Source organism: Amaranthus tricolor, chromosome 17 (genome assembly GCF_026212465.1).
Source record: "Amaranthus tricolor cultivar Red isolate AtriRed21 chromosome 17, ASM2621246v1, whole genome shotgun sequence".
Lineage (NCBI taxonomy): Eukaryota > Viridiplantae > Streptophyta > Magnoliopsida > Caryophyllales > Amaranthaceae > Amaranthus > Amaranthus tricolor.
Window position 1 is genome coordinate 12,438,813 of NC_080063.1, and position 23,984 is coordinate 12,462,796.

At 28.5% G+C, this 23,984-nt stretch overlaps 4 protein-coding genes across 5 annotated transcripts; 1 reads left to right on the forward strand and 3 right to left on the reverse strand.

The window, feature by feature from the left end:
* Positions 1-729: 729 nt before the first annotated feature.
* LOC130803754 (dirigent protein 24-like) lies at positions 730-1,176 on the reverse strand. The gene has a single exon (XM_057667954.1). The coding sequence runs from the start codon at positions 1,174-1,176 to the stop codon at positions 730-732; it is 447 nt and encodes a 148-aa protein (XP_057523937.1).
* Positions 1,177-2,846: 1,670 nt separating this feature from the next.
* LOC130804320 (kinetochore protein NDC80 homolog) lies at positions 2,847-9,241 on the forward strand. Of its 2 annotated transcripts, XR_009039999.1 has the most exons (6): positions 2,853-3,496; positions 3,820-4,422; positions 5,434-5,680; positions 7,975-8,121; positions 8,606-8,910; positions 8,981-9,241. XR_009039999.1 is itself a non-coding variant. In XM_057668714.1 (5 exons), the coding sequence occupies exons 1-5, from the start codon at positions 3,003-3,005 to the stop codon at positions 8,819-8,821; spliced, it is 1,707 nt and encodes a 568-aa protein (XP_057524697.1). In that variant the 5' UTR covers positions 2,847-3,002; the 3' UTR covers positions 8,822-9,241. The 2 variants fall into 2 exon arrangements, 1 of the variants encoding a protein (XP_057524697.1); XM_057668714.1 differs by having other exon boundaries at positions 2,847-3,496; positions 8,606-9,241.
* A 39-nt stretch (positions 9,242-9,280) lies between these two features.
* On the reverse strand, positions 9,281-14,047 carry LOC130804321 (caffeoylshikimate esterase-like). The gene is made up of 6 exons (XM_057668715.1): positions 13,954-14,047; positions 13,743-13,869; positions 13,052-13,198; positions 11,224-11,354; positions 9,903-10,040; positions 9,281-9,646 (listed from the first exon to the last, which is right to left on the reverse strand). The coding sequence occupies exons 1-6, from the start codon at positions 13,978-13,980 to the stop codon at positions 9,281-9,283; spliced, it is 936 nt and encodes a 311-aa protein (XP_057524698.1). The 5' UTR covers positions 13,981-14,047.
* A 1,588-nt stretch (positions 14,048-15,635) lies between these two features.
* LOC130804327 (caffeoylshikimate esterase-like) lies at positions 15,636-19,928 on the reverse strand. Its single transcript, XM_057668722.1, has 6 exons — positions 19,716-19,928; positions 19,439-19,565; positions 18,968-19,114; positions 18,042-18,172; positions 17,127-17,264; positions 15,636-16,210 (listed from the first exon to the last, which is right to left on the reverse strand). Exons 1-6 carry the CDS (start codon positions 19,740-19,742, stop codon positions 15,842-15,844), a joined length of 939 nt encoding a protein of 312 aa, XP_057524705.1. The 5' UTR covers positions 19,743-19,928; the 3' UTR covers positions 15,636-15,841.
* Between the last annotated feature and the right edge of the window lie 4,056 nt (positions 19,929-23,984).

Genomic DNA, 23,984 nt, shown 5'->3' on the forward strand with positions numbered 1-23,984 from the left:
TTTGATTTATGTGAAATTATAGGTGATATTTGCAGTATAAGTCAACAATATATGTCCTCTTCCTCAATGGTTGAGTGACAAGGTCTTCGTCCTTCTCCTGAACAATGGCATGAATAGGACTGGCCTCCACGTTGGTCATTGAGAAGCTTATGTTCAAGGCTATGATCGTGATCGGTGATGAACTGATTTAAGGCTGGTACATGACCTAAGTTGTGGTAGGGTGGGGATTAGGAAAGGTGTGGCTATTATCGGAGGAATATGAAAATTCTTACCATTGGAGAGCCATATCAATTAATTTGGGGTACTTTTATATTATCCTTTTCTTTTCAATTTATAAACTTTCTTTCAAAAAAAAACGAAGTATAGTTAGTTGACTACATTCGAATAAGCCATTAAAATACTTTTAAATTTCTAACCAGCAGCAGCCAGACATGCAACTACGTAGTGGCTTATTAAACACGGCCAGTCAATCCATGATGGACAAAATACTTGCTTTATTTTAGTACAATCATCCAAAATGTTTTTGCATGATACTAAAGAATAACTTTACATCAAGGAGAGTAGCAAAGTTTTTTTTTTTTTTTTTTTTAAATTCGGGAATAGGCTCGAAATCCCTACATGCAAGAGGAGAGGTAAATCGATAACTAATCTTTCTAGTCAATGCGAACCCCTATGACAATAGTGAACCACCAAACTAACCCAAGATTCTAAAAGCAAGCCAAGTATTAGTTAGCTAAGATAAACATCGTATAAAAGCATTGTTTTTTGTTCATCACTTGAACCCTCAATATAATCATTAGACCTTTGTACTCTAATAACAGCATATCCATTAGCATCCTTAAAGTTACCAGTCCCACCAATAACAGCAACATGACTCTCCAAAACATCCCTCTTATACACCCCAAACAATCTCAAGCTATCTTCCTCAGACTTACTATTATCACCCTTTTCAATGGACAAACTTACAGTCATTGCTATCATCTGATCATCCCCATCATCAAATGACCTTATGGCTACATAAACCCCCTTTGCTTTCCCCAAAAACGACGATCCATACACCGATGTTTGATCATATATTTCCTCATCAATCTTGGTTACTGACCCTAATTCTAATTCTTGTTGGAGACTAGTAATAGTACTTCTTGTTGTAGGGAAAGCTACCCCAAATTTTGGCATATATGTTATGGGTGTTAAACTAAGTGAATTGTCATTGTAATTGTAAGGTAAAGGGATATTCCTTATGGGTTTTGAGAAAGGGAGTGTTGGTTTTGCTACTTGTTGGTGGGTGTTTATTGTGTTTTTCATTATAAATGTTAATGAAGGTTGAGATGGGTGTTGGAATGTTTGCGGTGGTTGAGCCATGTCGATGAGAATTCGAGCCGAGTGTGAACAAGTCATGAGTGACAACAATAGGAAGATGATGAAGAAGAACATGGTGTAAGAGGAGGACATGATTGAAGAAGGTGATCAAGTGTAAGATGATGTTGTTATGGGTTTTATTTCATTTCTAAAAATGTTTATTGGAGTAGTTTAGGTCTAATTTTATTACTAGAAAGTAGAACCAATCCATGTATTATTTGGCTATATTGTGTTAAGTTAAGCTTGTTGGAGTGGCTAGCTTTAGAATTACATCTTACAACTAATCCATATCTTATTTCACTACAATACCAATTAAGAAATTTTTAGTGAAAATTCATATATATAATTTCTTTTATGCATCATTTACTCATGTTTATCTTTACTTATTAATAATAAAATAATTTTGCAAATTATAGTCTTAAAGTTTAGGCCTTTTGCGAATTACACCATTGAAGTATCATTGTCTAAAGCGTTTAGGCTCATGGGGTTCTATATGTTGATTTTTACATTTTTTTAAATAAATCAAAATTAATCGATCAATTTTAATGCACATACGTTGATTTAATTGAAATTAAATTCTTTTTATATTTTATGATTGAATTAAATTAAATCGATTGACATTTTTTATTTGTATCTATGTTGCATTGAACTCGAATTAAACGAAATTGATACGTATTTTTATTTATTTAAGTAATTTAAAAGAAATAAATCAATCGAAATTTTAGATTTGTGTTTTATATGTATTTTCCTTAATAAAAATTAATCAAATTGGAAATACATATGTTGCATATACATCAAATAAGTATTTGTTTGTGAGGTTTAGAGAAAGTTTAGAAAATTTTTGAAGTGAGGGGTAAAATTAAAAATTTATGAAAAAAAGATGACGATACTATAAAAGAAGGCGATACTATTTGTCACATTGATAATAGGAAAATTTACCTTAAATAACTCAATCTTTTATTGATTTTTCAATAATAACCCAACTTTTGATTAAGCATGAATAAACATTACACAACTATATTTATACTTGCTAAGAATGTACTAAGGTAACCTTCTACTTATACAAGTAATTTTGCATAAAAAAATAAAAATAAAAAATACAAAATTAAATTATAAAAAATAAAAAAAATTTAAAAAATTAAAAAGAGAAACCAACTAATTTTATTTTTTTATTTAAACTTTTAATCTTTAATATTTTTGATTTTTAATCTTTAAAAAGCAATCACTCTTCGGGCAACAATATTTTTGGATTTTTTTTAAAAGAAACCTCATTTATAAAAATGTCATACGAAATCTACAACAGAATAACAATCAAATGCACGCCAATTGTAATCAAACAAAATTCATTAGAAAAATTAATAAAAAGTTAGATTATTCTAAATAATTTTTCTTTAAAAATAATAATTTTCTAACAAATTAAAATAAAATGAAAAAGATTTTCTAACAAATTAAAATAAAATGAACAAGAGAGTGAATTGCATCAAAAATTCAACTCTTAGCAAAAGAAAAACCCACAAATCAAAATTCGAAATTCAAAATGCAAAGCTGAAAAACCAACAACCCAAATTTCTTATTCTTCTTCCTCTCTCTCATCTTTCAGTCTACTCTCACTAAAACCACCATTTCTTGCACTCATCCCCACAATGAGACCTAGAGTACGTCCGCCATTAACAGACAGGGAATCTCTCCGACCACCATCCACACCCCAATTCGGTCGTGATTCCGACGCCAGTTTCTGCAGTGGCCGTCCTTCTTCTTCTTCATTCGGAATCTCTAACACTGGTAGACAACTCACTGACAAACAATCCATGGTCAGATCCATTAACGCTTACCTTGCTTCTCATAATGTCTCTCTTTCTCTCTCTTTTAAACCCCTTCCTTCTGCTAAAGACGTTAGTGACACTCTACGCTTTCTTCTCTCTCGTCTCCATTATCCCTCTAATCCTACCGCTAAGAATTTTGAAGATGAACTTTTTCTATTGCTCAAATATCTTAATTGCCCACATAAGTTCACTAAATCTGCTCTTAAAGCTCCTGCTGCTCCTCATGCTTTTCCTCAGATGCTTGCTGTTATTCATTGGCTTGTTCAACTTGCTCATTACATGGATCATCTTTCTTCTGAAGATAATGCCGCCAGGTAAATTTTTATTTTGTTCTTTTGAAAATTAAGGCGTATATAGCAGTTGACGGTGTGAATATTATTGGGTACTGTTCATAATTTTAATCTTGCTATTTTAAAATTGATGCGCATATAACAGTTAATGACGTGAATTTTGTTGGGTATTTTTCACAATTTGAAAAGGGCAACTGAATTTGTGTTGCATATATGATTCTTCGTTGTATCAGATATGAATATAGGATTTGCTTGTATTCTAAAGGATATGATAATTGATATGCATTGGGTTTGTTTAATTTGTTCAAAAGATTATATGAATGTTGGTTACACCGAATTTGGAACAGGTTCTCATTTTTGAAGGATCCTCTCATGGCTTATGCTGTAAATAGTTACTTACCCTACATGAGGGGAGATGATGAGGCGGTTGAATTGTTAGATAAGGAATTTTCGGATAAAATGGAGAAAGAGAAGGGTTTATTGGAATCAAATTTGAAGGGGCTTGATGATGAATCAAAGAATCTAGAGTTGGAGCTTCAAAGGTTGAAATCCCAACCTTCAGAGAAAGAGGTTTTTGAGAAACAAAGGAAGGATCTTGAAGGTGATTTAGGGAAGTTCGATGGGTATGTTGCTTCTCTTAAAGATGCAAATTCTATCACCGAAAAGGCGTTGCAGGAGAAGGAAAAAGAGTTGGCTGCTAAGATGGATGAAATTAGACGAACACGGGAAGAGAATGAGGAGCTTAAGAAGAAGATTGAGGCTCAAGGGATTAACTTGAGGGATGCGGAGAGGATGAAAAGGGAACTAATGGCTTTAGAGGAGGAGATAAGCGAAGCTGAAGTTAGTAGAAGCTCGTGGGAGGAGAAGACTTGTCGGCTTGATATAGATATCAGGCAGAAGTTAAAGGAACTTGAGCTACTTTCCCTTGAGTGCAATCAGGCTCTCAAAAGGTATATTTATCTCATTTTCTTCCATTCTTCTCATATGTCATTTTCCTTATATCATTATATTTGTGGTTACTTAGATCATGCAAGAACTTATGTACATAAGCCTATTTTGAGCTGTTTGATTAAGGCTGTTCTGCTGAACTTGGCTTATCAGGAACTTGGCAGCCATTTTAAATGAAATTATGTAGAAGTTTTATGATTGTTGTCTTTAACACTTTGTTTGGAATGAAGAAATTAGAAGGAAAGCAAAAAGAGGGACTTTCAGGGATGTGGTTTCCTTTGTTTGGGTAACAAATTTGGAGGGTAGGGATCTAAAGGGATTAATTCCACTTTTTTTAATGACCAAATCTTTCAAAGGGGAGCTTTTCCTGTCATTCCATCCCCTTTCTTTCCCTTTTTAAACATACAAGGGGAGCTTTTCTTATCATTCCATCCCCTTCCTTTCCCTTTTCCTTCAACTCTTGATTTCTTATCCAAATATAGAGTTACTTCCCGGAGACTTGCAATAGCCGAATGGTCTTTGATTTTGTAAGTTTAATGTTCTGTTTGATGCTTACTTTAACAATTAGTTCATGTCTCCATGATGTAGGGCATTAATGTTAAATGTTTTTCTTCTTTTCTTTATGAATGATGTGACTTTGATCATTAGTTTGTTTTGATTACAACAAACATTAGATATCTACATGCAACCTTTTTTGAATTTTGGAAGAAACGCCTACTAATGATTAGTTATTTGGCTAGAAAGTGATGCTTTCTCTGTTGCTGATTCTTGATGACTTTGATCATTAGTTATGATTACAACAAACATTAGATATCTACATACACCCATTTTGAATTTAGGAAGAAAAGCCTGCTAGTGACTAGTCATTTTGCTAGAAAATGATGCTTTCTCTGTTGATGATTCCCGTGACTGCTACTGTTAGCTAACAAGACACTCATCTAAATTTGGAAATCAGTTGAATTGATTTTGATGATATTTTGTGTTATTGTTGCTTTCTTTGTGTTGCTCTACAGACTTAAACTTGGAGGTGATTTTCAATATGTGTTGAACATTGAAGGGTCAACTCCTGCAGAAGTATTAGGCATAGATTATAAATCTACACTTAAGCCTGCAATCAGCATGTTTGCTGATGATATTAAGCAAAGTACTACTGCGAAGTTAGAAGAGCTTATTGCCCTTCAGCGGCAATCTAAAGAATTGACTTCCAGGCTTGAAGCAAAGAGAACTCGTGTTGCAGCACTTCAGTTGCATATTGATGAAGTAAGTATTAACGTAGTATCCTAGGTTGCTGATGGTTAAGTTTTTTATGAACACCATGAACGCGCCTTTTATTTTCTTTTACAATGAAGTATTAAAATTAATATTTTTGAAAAGCTTGATACTCTGCTATGTATAAGGGAAAATTCAACCTTGACTCTTGCCAAGCCTAAAACATAATTTGGGCAACTTGTAAGTGAAACTCCCGATGAATAGAGAATGATATTAACCTCAACAGTACAGAAAATACTTTAGTATGCTGACAATTATTTTTAGGAGAGACAACTAACAAGGAGTTACTAACACTTTGGGATATGCTGTTGGCATAAAATGTATTGGCATGCTCTAGAACCTTTTGTTTTTATTCCCTTCGGTTTTGAGTTAAACTTAATGCATAATGAGTCATTATTCCTCTGTTTTTGGGAATAACTTGGTCGGATTAGGTCTAGTTTATATCATACTCTACTTTTTGGGGGTTGGATTATAAAGAACCTACGTACACTAAGGTTCACACATAAGGAGGGTTGAATTATGGTTTTTCTATTCAAAAAATTACTAAAGTATAACGTTCAGAGTTTAGACCTTACTGTATTGAAATGATTGAAAGAACATCAGTACTCATAAAAAGATGTCCGCACCCAACTAGACACAAACCATGATCCAAAGTCTTGGGATTTACTCAACTAATTCTTAATCTAAGTAAACTCTTCAAGGCTAACTCTAGCATAGACTTAAATCCGTTTGAACAAAACATAATTACAACTCCATGAGCTTTCAAATGATTAGACTAGTTCTTGAGAAATCTTTTCTTGGGAGGTTCTTCAGAATGTTGGGACTTCATCTGATTTACTAAGCTCTTTGGGAATATAAGTCACTCTGAATCCTTGTAGATCCATTCCTTGAATCCTTTGCATCTTGGGATATTCATACTTAGTCTAAATCAGTTGAACTTCACGTAATTCTTGAACACCGATTTATCTAATAACGTGTAACTTAATGTAATTTACCCAGAAAGTTGATTATGCGTGAACTTGATAGCTGACACCGAGTTCTTCAGCAATCCTTAAATCTTGAAAGTAGCAATAACGTCTTCAATAGCTTGAAACTCAACCATAACGGCTTCACATTCTACAGCATTAGGCTAATATCTTATCAACTTGACTAGGAGGGTGCGATTGTCGGTTTTTGCCTTCTTGTTAGGGCCTAGAGCTCTTTTAATGACACTTGATCCTCCTTACCAATCACAATCATAGTGAATAAACAAGGCTACATCACATCACATTGGTCGCGCCGTAAAAGTTTTTTCTAAAGAAGGTCAAATTTTTCCTGTAATGTAAAGTGTAAACAACCTTGTTATTACTGTGATTGTGACCATTATCTTGTTTCTGCGGTATGATTACAATTGAAGCTTTTCAAAAAATTGTGTAGATCATGTCCTTGCTTGCCCCTCAGTTTTTTTTCTTTTGAGTATAGTTATATACTTATATGTGCACCCCTAGGGCAAAAAACAAGGCCAAACCACATCGCATAAAGGTCTTCCGGAAATCCAAATTGATATCCTGTGTTGTAAAGGAAAACGAAAACTGTGTTTCGTTCTGTTTCGATTGATATCTCATACTTTAGTCTGATATTTGGTATTACAATAACCACATACTCCATTTACAGCATGATTGTTGTAACCGATACTGTAATCATGGCCGTTACCGCATTTTTGTAGTATGCTTGCAGTGCAAGACCTTGGTGAGAAGGCTAGCTGATAACCAGCTCCAACAATGTAAATAGTATGACCTGGTTTTCTAGAGGGAAATTTGAGCATAAGTGCCCATGTCATTGGACTTCTGGAGTTAATTTTTTAGTACTAAATAAAAAATTACTCTCATGGCCTCGATTGGAGTCTAGATTACGTGTATGTTGAATACCTTAACAACTATTATTGATTATATTTTTTATGTCTTCAACACCTTGAAATGTGGCACCTCATTATTTTTCTGTATCATACTTCTAAAGGATTTGTTTTCTGCTTTATAAGGAAAAAATGACAGGCTGTTACTTGTTTGATTCATCACAATAGTATTCCAGGTGAAGAATATGAATGGTAGGAGATAACGGAGGGCTAACATATCGTACTTTTTGTTTGTTTTTCATCTGTTTTGTAATAGGCTAAAGATCATTCATGCTATGTCCTAGATAATTTTGACCACCTTTTTGGAATCTTTTTTATAATTTTCTTTTCCCTTTATTTTTTTATTTTTTTGATCTTTGATGATCCTAATAGCTGAATGACTTTTGCATTACAGAGGGAACGGCAGTTTGAAATGATGAGAAATCAAATCAAGGAATACACATCCTGGTGTGAAAGTGAAGCTGAAAGGATCAGAAGAGCAATAGAGGCAGAGACAAATAACCTTGATATCATGGAAAGAGAAGCAGGTCAAACTTTGAAGGTATGATACTGTATTACTAAATAATTGTTTGATATTGTGAGTTGCGACTAGAGGTGTTCAAAACAAATTTGATGATCCGAAATTTACTCTACCTTGTAACCGAACTCGATTAGACCCGACTTAAAAAAAATCTACAATTATGTAAAAAATAATATGGATGCAAAACCTCATTTCAAACTGACCGAAACACTTAACTTGAAATCAACCCGATAACCCGAATGAACACGTGAAATCAACCAGGGGGAAAATCATTTCCTTTAGCTCATGGGATTATATTCTACTAGATACTAGTGGATGAACTTGCCTTACCTTTGCCGTTGTGCTTGTCCAACGGGGCTTTGGGCTTACCTGTAGGCAATACAACACAGGCATGCTACACCATATTTTCTCACATCTTTGGAAAAATTTAATCCCGATCTGAAACATTTTATTATAATGAAACACCTGCTTACCCTCCGAACATCTTTAATCTCTTTCTGTGAAGGCTGCCGAGTTGAAGCTCCATGAAGAAACAAAGCAAAGTGAGCAAGAAACCCAATACTGTGCATACGAGTTATTTCAACTGATTGATTCCGTTTCAAGTTGCAAGGAGTACACAGAAAAGAAGATTTCAGACATGAAAAACGATCTCATACAAGCTGCAGAATTTATGTCAAAATCTTACGCGAACACCTTGCTTCCCGCCTTTAATACTGTTTGAGGCTTTCAGCCAAAACACTTATCAACAAAAATTGCTTTTGAATCCATCCTTCTTGTCGACCGATCTTCCCTGGCTTTGTCGCTTTTCAGGTACTTGGAACTTACAAGTATATTTTCAGACCGCTTTTGTAAATTAATGAAAACGAAGTGTTTGTTGCAGGTCATGATTTTGTTGATCAATCGTGCCATTTTTTCGTGTTTTTTCGTTCCAGCATTAAAGCTTAATGCTGGTAAGCGTTGTGTTACAGATAATCATGGTGCGGTTTAGTACAGCTTAAAACCATCGAAGTTTATTTTACCATTTGGTTTCTTACTGAAACCAACGTGTTAGTACCCAAATTGGATTAGACCAAACTGTACAATTCGAAAAACAAAACGACATGAGTGTAATCATTTAATCGAAGTATTTGTACAATAAAAATTCAACACTAAAGATCGACTCGACCAACTACAATGTCGTTCACTTGATTGGGTCGTTCAAAGACTTGCCAGCCCTCTCTAACCTGGCGTTACTTCCCTCAGATCTGTGACGCAACCATTCTATAATGTCTGTAAACAAAATATCTGTATTTTCTGGGAGTTCACCATACGTTAAAGCATGCCACATTCCAGGATACAATTTGAAGGTTTTGTCGTTGCTCGCTGCTGATTCGTATAGCAACTTGCTAACTTTCGGGTCTGTCACTTTATCGTCTCCTCCATGGATCACTAGAAATGGCAATGTCACCTCGTTTAATCTTTTCTCCAGATCAATGGAAGCATTCATGAGCTCGTATGCAGTCTTTAGCCGCGGCCTTCCAGTATACCAGTATGGATTCGCTCTCACCTATCATTTCACAATAAGGATCGTACTTGATAAAATCATGATTATATCGGGATGTTTGACAAATATAAACTTTTTAGTTAGCTTTTTGGTTGACTTTTGACTTTTGGTTCTTTGGTTGTTCAAACCAGCCATCAATATCAACCAATACTCGTAACTGATCAAACTAGCCATCGACATCAACCAACAGTTGCATCTAACAACTATTTGCCAAACAAATCCTTTGTACAAAATCAAAGAAAAAGCGACATAAAAAAACCTCTAGTTTCTTGTGAGGATCTCTAACAGCAGCATCAATGATATCTTGACCAGGAACAATACTCCAAGTGGGAACAATGTATGTGAGCTTGGTTAAGCAGCTGGTCACAAATGGACTTGGTTTCATATCATCTGCAATCTGCCAAGTAATTATTTTCATCCATCTTAGAGGTGTTTAAAATATACCCGACCTTATTATATTTATTGTTTTAATTACCTTAATGGCGCAAATACATATATACTATTTTACACGAGAGTAACCAAATAATAAAAAGCCAAATATTATTAGTTGTTTTAAAATCTGTGAATTAATAAGAAAAAAGTCAATGGTTTCTCCTACGCTATCTTTTTTCAAAAATTTCACTTTTTGAAAAAAACTTATATGTTGGCTAGTTGGATTAGTAAGTTTAATCAATGGAAAATTTAATCATATATTAATATTTTACAATTAGTGTTTGTCGGACACTGATATTCAAATAACAATTGCGACAAATAACCACTAATAAGTAACAATTACTATGAGTGATGATTTATAGGTTTAATTAAGAATAATATTCTTTTGACCTAAGATTAGTTTTGGACTTTGGTGGATCTTTCCGATTTCAAATGTATTAAATACTTCTAACTAACATTTGAAAACCTACATGCTTGGTCAAAATTCAAACACGAGTTTTAGGACATCTTTTAAATCAAACGCATGCCTTTTCTATGCGTTTTGGAGATTGGAGCATGTGTGGAAATGGAACAATGCTATGTCGTTTTCAGATTGCTGCCGATAACGATATATTGTAACTTATAAGAGAAAATATCATTATTAAGAGCAATTTCAAATATATAAATAAATAAGTCCTAAAAAATAACTCCTCTTGTTCTTATTGATGTTCTACTGAGAATATTCCAATCATATAGATAAAAACTTATAGATGATTTTTAGTTGACTTAAAATATATTCATGTGAAATATTTTTAGAAATGTCTCGACGTGTAAAACATGTTATATAGTTTATATAATGGAGTATTAATGAAATGCATTTATAGATATTGAACCTTAAATACTTGTGAAAATCAGGCAAAAAGCAAATGAACACACCAATAAAGAGCCGATGGAGTATGTTCTTGGTTTTATTTGCATTTTGTTCCAATTAGTAGAATATTTTTCAGCTATTACATTTCCGCTCAATTTAATTAATTTAAATAAATTATTAAATTATATGTAATTTTCATTTATACAAATTTATACATGATATTTATTATTAAAAGTCAATCGACAAAAATCACTTTTATGATTATTAATAAGGGTTGAAGAAAAGGAAAAGAGGATACCTTACACATGGGTGCAACTAATACGGCACCATCCCAAAATTCAGGCATTTTCCTGTGTAAACGTAGAACAACTGCTCCTCCCATCGATTCACCTAACAAAAATCTATGTTTTCCTTTGTTCTCTTTCCTTTCTGCCACAACACAAACATTTATTCTTTTTCAATAAATCCAATCCTATTTAATCATTCTAGTTATTTAGGAGAAAAAAAGATTGCTAATTAATAAGTAGAATTTTGCATATGAGATCAAAAGGAGAAAAGACCATTATTAAAAAAAAAATTGGACAAAGTAAATTGGACAGACTAAAAATGAAAAATGGTGTCAGGCAAAGAGACAATTGGCTTATAAAATTGTACAATCATTCTATCATTAGGTTCTGATTAGTTCATCTAATTTAGACTGATTTAATTGATTTTTACTAATTGATACTAATTTTTAGTATTTGTGTTAAATTGGGTTTGACTTATTGTAAATGTCAGCATATTAACGGAGAGACACGAAGTGTACACACTTCATAAGCTAGGGGATATATACCATTCCAAAACCATATGGCTATGGGAAGGACTCTAATAATTTATAAAGTGTGCCCACCATTTTCAATTGGTCGATACTGGATAACTCATCCCAACAGTTTGAAATTGATTTTTATTAATTATAACTGATTTTTACTGACTCTAACTAATTGATACTGATTTTTAAAGATTATTCTTTGATTTCTACTTTTCTACTTATTGAAAATGATCTTTCCTAATGTAAATGATTTAGTTATATATATAACTGAGTTTCACTGATTACAACCGATTTTTAAATAATTGTAACTGATTATAATTAATTTTTATTGATTACAACCTGAATTTATAGATTAAAATTTATTTGAACAAATGAAATCAATGATTGGAGTAGTGTTGCTGTTTCTTGAGTGAAAGTTAAGAATTTGTTAGCGTGCAATCATTGACTAAGATTGAAACTCACGTGGATTAGATTAGTTTATCTCCAATCCCCATCTCGAGAATCGCTTTAAAATGTCAATATCATTATTTGTGTTCATTTAGATCATCGAATATTATATTTATATTTTTTATATAGTTTTAAATTTATTTTGAATTTGAATTAAGACGAATTCAATGACAAAACGATTAAAATATTAAGTCGTTAGATCTATTTTGAACATCTATACCCCTAATTAACCCTTTGATCTAGTAGGATTTACTTCAACATAGCAATGTGAATATTGTAATGCAACTTGCCAACTTGTTATAAAGGATATTGGACTTTCTTTCATAACTAACTATCTCACTTTTTCAAATTTTTATATTTTTCTTCATGACAATATATATATATATATATATATATATATATATATATATATATATATATATATATATATATATATATATATATATATAAATTTAATTTATCACAATAAATCAATCTATTTAGTTTATTTATTTGAAGCAAATATTATTAATTATTGAAAATATTACCCATAGTCCGTGCATTTGTATGAAAAATATAGCTATTGAATCCATCCAAATTGACTTTAAATCATTCTAAAATATGTTTCTTGGCTTAAAGAGAGATTGTCAAAAAACTTTACTCAAATAGTTTTAAGAAGAATAAATAAAGACTATAAATTACAATGAATTTAAAAATAAATAATACTTTTAAGAGATAAAATTAGACGTGTAAAAAAAATTAACAGTAAATAAATAATATTCCCCAAACTTTAGCAATATTTTAATAATTTTTTTATTAAGTGTATTTATAGATATCTATAAATACACTTAATATCTTATTTTTTTGTGAGTAAATTAGTTGTATATCTTACCACAAACGTTGGTGAAATGATCGCAACAATCTTGAATAAGTTCATCGAAGCTTGGAACATAACCATGAAGTCCATCTGATTTTCCATGTCCAACATAATCAATCCCATATACACCAAATCCTGCATTTACTAATTGACTTGCAGTTCCTAATCAAACATAAAAAAAAATTTATTTTAAAGACAAATTTGGTAATAGCAAATACATGTTAACGTGTATTAATTTAATGATATATTTCTGATTTATGATATATTAAGTAATATATGTGATGAATATATATGATTAAAGTTTAAATTATATTCTAATTTACTAGGAATATTTAATTATCTAATCAATATAAATAGATTATATATATTGCTAACAAATGCAGTCAGAACGTTCTGTATAATAAGGATAAAATTAATTTTATGTAATTAACTAGAATATGATTTAAATTTTGAATAATAGAAATATTAATTATATTACCTAATGTAGCATAATATTTGAAATATATAATCAAATTGTACGTTAAAATATGTCATATTATATCTATTAGGAGTATTATTTTATTTTCTAATTTACTCTTTTAAATATATATTATTATTGGGTATATTAGCTTTTGTCATTAATTATATTCAGTATTATTAATTACCAAAACTATATCATATCTCAATAATAATGGAAATTTTATAAGAAAGTTGGAAAGTAAATAACCTTGCATTGAAATACTAGATTCCATAGCATAGCCATGACATAAGAAAATCAAAGCTTTTGGATCCTTTTTTTCAGGCAACCATCTACATGTAAAAAGCATTGAACCACCATTGCTTGATATATATTCCTGACCAATGCAATTTAAAAATTAATTAGAAATTATTGATCACAATATAAACAAAAGTAATTTCCAGAAAAGAAAAAAAATTACCTCTTGAAAGTTGATATTAAAATCCATGTTGTGGTAGGAGCTAGGATAGAATTCTATATGAATGATTGGATAAAATTTAAAGAAAAGCAAGAGATAAAAAAAAAAAAAAAAGAAATAGAGAAAATGGTATTGAAATATTATAATTAAATTTGAAAAAATTTGGAATATAATTGATTAAAGAAATATAATTGGTAATATTGAGTATTTATAAGAAAATCCCATTGTAATTCTTTTTTTAGAATTGGATTTTTGTTTGGGTTTTAAAATTGGATTTTGTCTTTATTGAAGCATCATGTATTATTCTATTTAGGAGAAATTGTGTTTAATTCTAGCATATGATCTTTGTCTCTTAGCTTACACCCTGTAACAAAAAATACTATTCTATCTCAAAAAAAAAGTGAAAATACGATTCCAAGATCACATACAAATGTACAAAATACTAAATGTTGCTAATAAGTGGCCAAAAATTTCACCAAAATAAAATCATACAAAAGTATTTATCATAATAAGACGTCCAATATTTTGTCTCATTTAAAATTTTCTTTGATTGATCAATTGAATATCATTTGATTTCATATTATCCAAAATTAAAATAAGAGAGGGTAGATAGTGCTAAGAGCATACTAATTTAATTTTGTGCTTTATGTCATTGTGATCCACCCCATACAAAAATAATTATGATTAAATTTATTTTTTGGGGCAGGTGTAGATTATTTTTATTTTCTTTAATAGTACTCTCTTCAATTCAAAATAAATGTCTTATTCCATATATGCACAAATATTAAGGTAAAAAAGAAGTCATAATAAAAAGTATCTACATCTACAACTTAATTAGGAAAGAACCACAATAAAAAAATTTTTGCCTGAACAAATTAAGGAGGGATCCACCAAAAAAAGGTGTACATGTAATTAAGGATGAGATTGCAACAAAAATGTATTTAAATGTGTCAAAAATCATTATTTAAAATAGCAATGAGATAATTGTAGTGAAATGACTTAAAAAGAAAATGAGACATTTGCTCTGAACTGGAGGGATTACTATTAGATACTCTCTTTGTTTCAGCACACAAGTCAGGTTTATTAATACTGCAAATTATTTAATAAATTAATTCAATGTTAATACACTTATTTATGAAAATTAGATCTTATCTCAGCTAAAAATGTTATTTTTTTAATAAAGATAATGAGCTCGGTTCTCAGTTAGCCCCTTAGCCTACTTAATAATTCCAAAATAATATTTTTAAATATATATATATATATATATATATATATATATATATATATATATATATATATATATATATATATATATATATATATATATATATAATACTTATAATACATCATGTGATTATTGTGTTTTTTGGGAATGAATATTAAGATAGGGGATTATAATATCAAATTCAAATTCGGCTCAGAGAAAGTGGTGATTATTGTGTTTTACGAATTTGTTTTTGGGCATTTTCCCAATAAATCTCAAACTAATTTGAGGTTACATCACTTATGTATTTGTCAAATTTTCTTATTTTTCTGTTATGGGACTTAACTATAACTCAACATGTAATCCAATTGTGAAAATCATAATACTCTTGTTAAATATAAAATATAAGTACAACTTGAATAAATATTGTATTAAAATTAACTAAACCTTTAACTATTAAAAAAAATAAAAAACAAAACTCTTTTATGTGCATAAATGATAAAAGTATATTTCTCAGTTCACTCATTTTACATTATTTTCAATTAAAATATGAATAATTTTTGTTTAAGATAATGCAAAATGAACTGAAGAGATAAGTATATAAATAAGCTAAGTTTGATTCCTATACATATCATCCTTTTGATTGTACATTTATACCATTTTATTATTAATCTTTATTTAAAATTTTTACTTATTGTTGGGGTCTTCCATAGCCTTGCCAGCCCTCTCCAATCTTGGGTTACTTCCATTAGACCTATCATTCAACCATGCTATAATATCTGTAAATACAATATCTGTATTTTCAGGGAGTTCACCATAAGTTAAAGCATGCCACATTCCTGGATATAATTTGAAGGTTTTATCAAAGCTTGATGCTGATTCATATAACAACTTGCTAATTTCAGGGTCTGTTACTTTGTCATCTCCACCATGCATTACTATAAATGGCAATGTCACCTCGTTTAACCTTTTTTCCAGATCAATGGATGCAATTAAAAGCTGGTGAGCTGTCTGTAGACGTGGCTTTCCGGTGTACCAGTATGGATTTGCCCTCACCTATTATTTCACCATAAGGTTCTATTATACTTCATTTAGGAACACCATTAAATTTATATATTAGGGGACTTATAAGTTTGTTAACGCTAATTTTTTCTAAAATAATTTGTGTATTACAGCTTAAAATTTTGAATCACAGCCACATACCAAAGTATTAGTGTTTAGAGGTTTCAAGCCAAATTATATAATTCCGATCGCTAAAATGGTTGGATTTATATGATTTGGTCTGAACATTGCGGACATGTATATATTAGCGATTGTAATTAGAAAAAACAAAATATTGAGACTGTAATTTGCAAAAAATCTATACATACAGATACAATATGTAATTCACAAATAATTTTTTTTTTCTATTTTAGTTTATAAAAGTTGTTCTAGAAAGCTTTTTACATTGACTTGTTGTGTCAGGATAATTTTTAAAAATTTGCTAATAGCAAACTTATACATCTAGCCTTATGATCTCCGATCTAATTATGCACACCTCTGATTTTTTTTTTTTTTTTTATTTTATAAATGCACACCCATGATATTAGTTGTATATAAATATGCTATTTGCGGATTTCTTTGATAAAATTAGTTAATAATTGTCGGTTGTTCATTTGAAAGAAATATGACCAAAAGCCAATGATTATATTTTTCCATTTTTTTTTCATCTAGCTTAAACATGATGCTGAGTTGATTTTAGTTATTTAACTAAAATAAATAATTTTAAATCAAAAGTCTAACAACCCACAAATTAACAAAAATTTCAATTACCAAATAAGTCCGAAATAATAAACAAAAATTTCAATTACCAAATAAGTCCGAAATAATTATCATTGTTTTTTTAGGGTCTTACGCTAAATTAAAATGATTATTTTATAAGATTATCTAAAATGAAAAATAAAAAATAAATAAAAATAATGAGAATAATTACCGCTAATTTCTTTTGAGGATCTCTAACGGCAGCATCAATGATGTCTTGACCAGGAACAATTTTCCAAGTTGGCACAATTTTGGCGAGTTTCGTTAAAAAGCTGATTACGAAGGGACTTGGTTTCATATCATCCGCAATCTATCAAGTTGTGATTGCATTATTGTTAGGTATTGCTTCAACGTATCTATCATTATCTTTATTTAGCTCTACTTTATTACTTCTTCTTGTTTGTGTTTTTTAATTAATGCCTAATTTTTAATTCATTAAATTCCTTAAACAAACACGATAGAGTGTGATTAAAGCCTTTTTGCTATAAAGAGAAATGTCATCTTTATATTTTAAGCCAAAAACCAAATCAGAAAATAAAGATTAATAAAGACATAAATATACATTGTAAAATTAGTAGTATAAAGTAAGTGATACACCAATTGAATCAGTTTTGAAATTATTAGTGTTGGTAAATATAATATTACTAAAACTTAAGAAATTGTTGCTAGGAAAATTAACTTTATCCCATTTAATATCAATTCTTTTTTATCAATTAATCATAAACTCCCTACTAAACTTGTAACAGATTACGCCTTATTTAGTTTATTTGATTTTTACTGATACAAATATTTTAACTGATGGTAACTAAACTGATTAAAACTAATTTTTACTAATTAAAATCAATTAACTGATTTTAAGTTATAAAGTATAATTGAGTTTACTAACTAAAACTGATTTTACTAATACAACTAATTTTTACTTATTTAACTGATTTTTGTGTAAAATTAATTTTACTGATTATCTATTTTTTAAGGTGAACCAAACAAAATCTTAATAATATATAATCAAGAAATTTATAAGGGTTGAACAAAAAAAAACCGAAAGGTCAAAGATTGTGAAGATAAATAAAAAAATTAGACAACACACCTTACACATGGGTGCAACTAAAATGGCCCCATCCCAAAACTCGGGCATTTTTCTGTGCAAGCGTAGGACAACTGCTCCTCCCATTGATTCACCCAACAAGAACCTATGTTTTCTTTTGTTTTCTTTTCTTTCTGCAACAACAAATTATTTCATTCTTTATCGATCAATTAATATAAAAGTGAAAATAAAAGTGTTATTTAAATGAAGTAAAAATAAATGCGTCTATGCATCCAATTTTGAAACACAATAAATAAAATTCATCTATTAAAATTTTTAAATTTTAATAACTTTATCACTTAATTCGTAATATTTTAGAATTTTAAGACAGAATAAGAAATTATAAAGATGATTCCTATCAAAAAAATTAGTAATTAGAAGGTTAATAAAGCAAAAGTTTTAATTATGTATTTTGATTGGTTCGATTAACTTAAAAAATGTACACTTTAAATGAGTAGAAAATACTTTCTTCATTACAACGATTTTTTAGTTATAATGACTCGTACTCTATTTTTATTTTCCATCCACATATTTAAATTATGTTTTTATCTCATTTATACATATCTTCCGCTCATCAATAAATTCCATACATTTTTATCTATTTTTACTATTTTCCTTATTCTATTTTTTGTCAGTAAATACTACATGATAGATGAAGTATATTAAGTACCAAATGGTAACATCAACTCATTGACTTTTCTATAACAAACTGCCACCCTTTTTTGAGCAAGTTGGAGTAGTTTATTTAGCACTTTATTTTACTTTCTAATCAATCTCTAATTATATTTAATATTATATAAAAAAAGTATTTAATATTTATTATAAATATCTGAAAAAAAAATATAAAAAAGCATTATGACGATAAATTATTAGTATCAATAATATCTTTTTGTTTATCATTAATAATCAAACAAGTCGTTAATACTTACCACAAACATTTGTAAAATGATCACAACAATCTTGAACAAGTTCGTCGAAGCTTGGAACATAACCATGAAGTCCATCCGATTTTCCATGTCCAATATAATCTATTCCATACACGCCATAACCCGCCTTTATTAATTGGGTTGCCGTCCCTAAATATACACAACATATAACAAACATAAAATCAGCACATTTAATCTTACCATCATAATAGAATCAAAGTATCAAAACTTAATTATTTGTTACCAAAAGTATACTCCTATCATCATATATCAATAAAAATTATAGTTTTATTTTTATTTTTTAAAATTATTGGTAAGTGAGAGTTTCAATGAAATATTTATATATACGATGGGAATTGAATAGTTATTACAACGATGCAAGGAAAAGTACTGAATTAGTAAGATATAACCCGATTATAATTCCTATGTTAATTTTAAAAAAGAATATAAAAAAGAAATTGGGAAGTAAACAACCTTGCATGGAAATACTAGATTCCATGGCATAGCCATGACATAAGAAAACTAAAGCTTTAGGATCCTCATTTTCAGGCAACCATCTACATGTAAAAAGCATGGACCCGTTACTGTTCACTATATATTCCTGCCCATAAGAAACAATAACATTTCAATAAATTAAAAATAATAATAAATAAGTAAATATATATGTATATATATATATATTCCTAGAATGATAAAATAAAAGAATATAGAAGAAATAATTAGAAAACATATAAAAAAACATAAAAAGTACCTCTTGATAGTTGAGATTAGAAGCCATGTTAGGAAAGAAAAAAAATAGAGGAGCAAGCAATATGAATGAAGGAAAAAGGAATAAGGATTATCTAAAAGGAAAAGGAAAAGGAAAGTATAATAATTCAGTTGAAAAAGAGAGTTGTTTTTTTTATGAATTTAATAATTAAATTTGAAAAATGATTAAAATTAGAAGAAAAATGGAATGAGTGATCTTGAAAGTTGAAACTGGGTATTTATAAGATATTAGAATTATATGTTGAGTACGATTTTGTTTTATTTTTAATTGGTTTGGTCAAATGGACCGCGTCAGTTTAGGTACCTTCCAAAATTGAAAACGAAATACGTAGGAAGGCAAACCCCGATTAATTTATTACTCCTAAATCGTAATAAGTATTATACTTCCTCTAATTCGTATATTATTCTCAAATATAATTTATGTATTTTAGTGTCAAATTTTTACTATTATTTCATATGAAAATATATATTTATTTAAAATCTTGATAGATTCATCTCAATTTTTGTTTTCTAAGTATCAATTTTTTAGAATTTTTAAAACCAACAATTAATTATTTAAATTCTAAGTTTGTTTTGGAATCTACGCAAAAAGTGAATGCGAAGGACAAATGAAAACAAAGGGAGTAATAATCACTAAATTTGTCCCATTTATTGCCCTGTAAATAATCCATACTATTGATTATTTTTAAATAATCTAATCATTGTATAATTTTTGATGAGTGCCTCTTTGTCATACTTTAACCGGTTATTGTAAATACTTACTAGTCGTTACATTCACTTCTTCTTCCTTCTTATAGTTGTCTATTTTTACTTCTATTTGGTGGATGGTACTTATAGTAGCTGATTAAAATAAGACAATGGGTACTATCAGCAAAAACTATACAAAGATTATATTATTTATAAATAAACCTATAATATGAATTATTTATAACATATAAGCAATAGGTGGAATTATTTAGGACAATTTCTCCTAATAATTATAATGAAATCTAGTTATTTAGCTTATATTTTTAAATAATACATAGATTATGAAATTAGTATATTAAAATAAAGTATGGAAATCTTTTGAAAAAATATACATAATAAAATTTGTGGTGTTATATCTAAAAATAAAAATGAATTAAATTTATTAACACGAACTAAACAAATTGAATACGATGAACAAAGTATTCATTCTCATTTTGCATTATTTTTCTTCTTTGATTGTCCCACTATTTTATATCATTTCTATATTTGAAAATGAAGTTCTTAAATTCTTTTAATCTCATTTATATAATATGATTTTCTTCTAGTCCCAGTCATTCAATCAAATTTTTTCTTTATTTATTATCAAATATTCACCCTTTAGTGAAATGTTTTCTATTTGATTTTAATTGAGGAAGATACAATGTTATTAATTTTAAAAAAAGGAAATACAATATTACCGTAATCTGAAAAGACTAGTGTGCTACTGATTGGCTCTTAGCGAAGAGAAGTCAGAGCATACCAAGTAAATATTTAACTATATGAGTGCGACCCTCGTAAATAAGAGAATACTTATTATTACTATTTCTTTTTTTTTAAAAAAAAGTTATTTTCAACTACGTACAAAATTAACATTTTTTATGTATTTTATGGATTAACATTTTGTATGTATTTTATGGACTTGTCAAAACTATTTATTTTTAAATTTGACTGATTTTGGAACATGATATTTTTGAGACGGATTATTATACGATAAAATACTTTTAATTTGATTCGAATTTGGTTGAAATCATATAAAATTTATTAAATTTGTTTTTTATTAATAAAATTAATAGTCTAATTCATCAAGTCTTTGACTTTCAAGTTAAAAAAATTATAAAAGTCTTTCAACTTTTAACTATTTTTTGAGAAAACCACATTATAATAAATAATTTTTAAGATGCATATTTTTAGACTTTCAAGTTACAAAACAAACCAAGTTTTAAATGCACAATCCAATAAATTGAGCTTAGCTATATCTACTTACTATTTAGTTTATTCATGTGAAGTGACAATTAATGATTAATTGATAAATAATCAAATATTACTTTTAATATGTAGTCGGTGAATAATAATATAATATATAATCTTTATATCTTTAATAATACCTTAGGTGGATAACTTATCCAGTAGACCAGTAAGAAAGTTTTTCCTCAATAAGTCCAATTACAAGTTAATTAATCATGTTTTAACCTAAACATAATTAAATTCAAAGTAAACCAATCATGAACAAAATGATATCAAGGCAATCAACGAACATTTAACACATACCAACTAATTTTTACGAGAATAATTCTTCACTGCTTGCCACTTGGTATTGATTACTGAGAAGTAATAGTGTAATAAAATTAGAATCAAGCAATCAAAGCAATCAAGTTAAAACAGTCAATTTACGGTGAGTTATATATATATATATATATATATATATATATATATATATATATATATATATATATATATATATATATATATATATATTTTGTTCCAAAATACTTGTAAAATTTGCTTTTTTTTATACAATTTAATAAATTAATTCAATTTTTCTTAATATCTCTAATTATGTATATAAAAAAAATTAAAAAATGACAATATTTTTAATGTTGCAAGTAATTTAGAATGAAATAAGTACATATAAAATGATAAAATAAAAAAAAAATTAAAATTTCAACCAATATAAGTCAACTTAAAATTAATTTGATTTGAGTTTAACTCAATTTGAATTAGACGGGAATGAAGAATTTTTCAGGTCTAGTTGACATACTTGTTATGTAAAATGCGACCAAAGAGAAGTTGAGAAGAATATTGAAGTTATGAATGGGATCAAGCTGATGGAGTGTTTGCATCAGGAGACGTAGTCCAATGTACATTCTAGAGAGTCACCAACATTAGACATGGTCGACCAACGTCTCCATTTCAATATGGGCGGCCTCGTCAATACTTTGTATGCATGCACAGTCAGTACCATAAATAGCCTTTCTGTTCTACGATTTTCGTTATATTTTTCATTTTTATTTTTTTGCGGAAATCTATGCATAACTTTTCCTTTTAAAATTTATTTATGTATTTGATTAATGTAGTTTTCACATGATTGAAAAATTTGTCTCATTTCCAAATAAATCACAAATTTATTCACTTTATTTCTTTCATCAAGTTTAATACAAATTGATACTTTATTTTTTTCCTTTTACTTCAATACTTCAAAAATTACGCATGTCAACACACTTTTAAATCGCTAATATATGTATTTATACATAAGTAAATATTTTTAAAAAGTAATTTATGATAATATATATTGAGACATATTTAATATCATCCCACACCATACTACTTCCCCGTTTCAAAATAATTGCAATATTTGCTTTTTTACGCAGTCTAATATAATAATTTCATCCTTAATATCTCAAGTTATGTATAATAAAAAAATTATAAAAACTTGATATTAATAATCTTTACGTCAAGACAAATCAAACAAGATCCCACTTGACTATGTTTTAACTTATAAATTAAAAATTAATCAGATAAGTAAATAGTGTATCTATTTTTAATATTACAACTAAATTGAAACGGAAATATATATTTTCTTAAACTCTATTTAACAAACAAGGTCAAAGTATGGTTTGTGAATAGTGTAATTGTCATACAATTGCAACTTGCAAGTCTAAAAAAACAGATTAAGTAATTCAATATTCGAACGAGTTTTCCTAGAGGATGAACAGTATATATATATATATATATATATATATATATATATATATATATATATATATATATATATATATATATATATATATATATATATATATATATATATATATATATATATATATATATATATATATATATATATATATATATATATATATATATATATATATATATAAAGAGAATAAGATGTTCTATATGAAGTATGTGAACCGATCAAAGAGAAATTAAATGTAAAAAAAAATTATTGAGAGATTGTAGGATTATTTGTAAAAAACTAAAATATATTTAAAATTAAAATTAAAATTAATAAATTTAATGGAACGAGTGAATATATTTCATCTATTCATTTCTTATATATATGATCCCAAGTCCTATAAGTCTGAACTTTAATCAATTTGCTATGTTGTCGATTTTTAGATATCATATTAATTTTTTTTATTTACAAAAATTGATATCGCAATCCGTGCAGATTTAATTTCTAAGTTTATCTACTATATAATTAATAAATTTAAATTTAATTCAATTTTACCATTATTTTAAAAAG

Coding starts and splice junctions, on each gene's coding strand:
- LOC130804327 (XM_057668722.1), bottom strand. CDS start 19,742: ATGGCTTCTAATCTCAACTATCAAGAG. Junction 19,566..19,715: donor CTAATCTCAACTATCAAGAG/GTACTTTTTATG, acceptor TCTTATGGGCAG/GAATATATAGTGAACAGTAA. Junction 18,173..18,967: donor TCATTTTACAAATGTTTGTG/GTAAGTATTAAC, acceptor TTGTTGTTGCAG/AAAGAAAAGAAAACAAAAGA.
- LOC130804320 (XM_057668714.1), top strand. CDS start 3,003: ATGAGACCTAGAGTACGTCCGCCATTAACAGACAGGGAATCTCTCCGA. Junction 3,497..3,819: donor TCTGAAGATAATGCCGCCAG/GTAAATTTTTAT, acceptor AATTTGGAACAG/GTTCTCATTTTTGAAGGATC. Junction 8,122..8,605: donor AAGCAGGTCAAACTTTGAAG/GTATGATACTGT, acceptor CTTTCTGTGAAG/GCTGCCGAGTTGAAGCTCCA.
- LOC130804321 (XM_057668715.1), bottom strand. CDS start 13,980: ATGGATTTTAATATCAACTTTCAAGAG. Junction 11,355..13,051: donor TCATTTCACCAACGTTTGTG/GTAAGATATACA, acceptor GTGTTGTGGCAG/AAAGGAAAGAGAACAAAGGA. Junction 9,647..9,902: donor ATCCTCACAAGAAACTAGAG/GTTTTTTTATGT, acceptor GTGAAATGATAG/GTGAGAGCGAATCCATACTG.
- LOC130803754 (XM_057667954.1), bottom strand. CDS start 1,176: ATGCCAAAATTTGGGGTAGCTTTCCCTACAACAAGAAGTACTATTACT.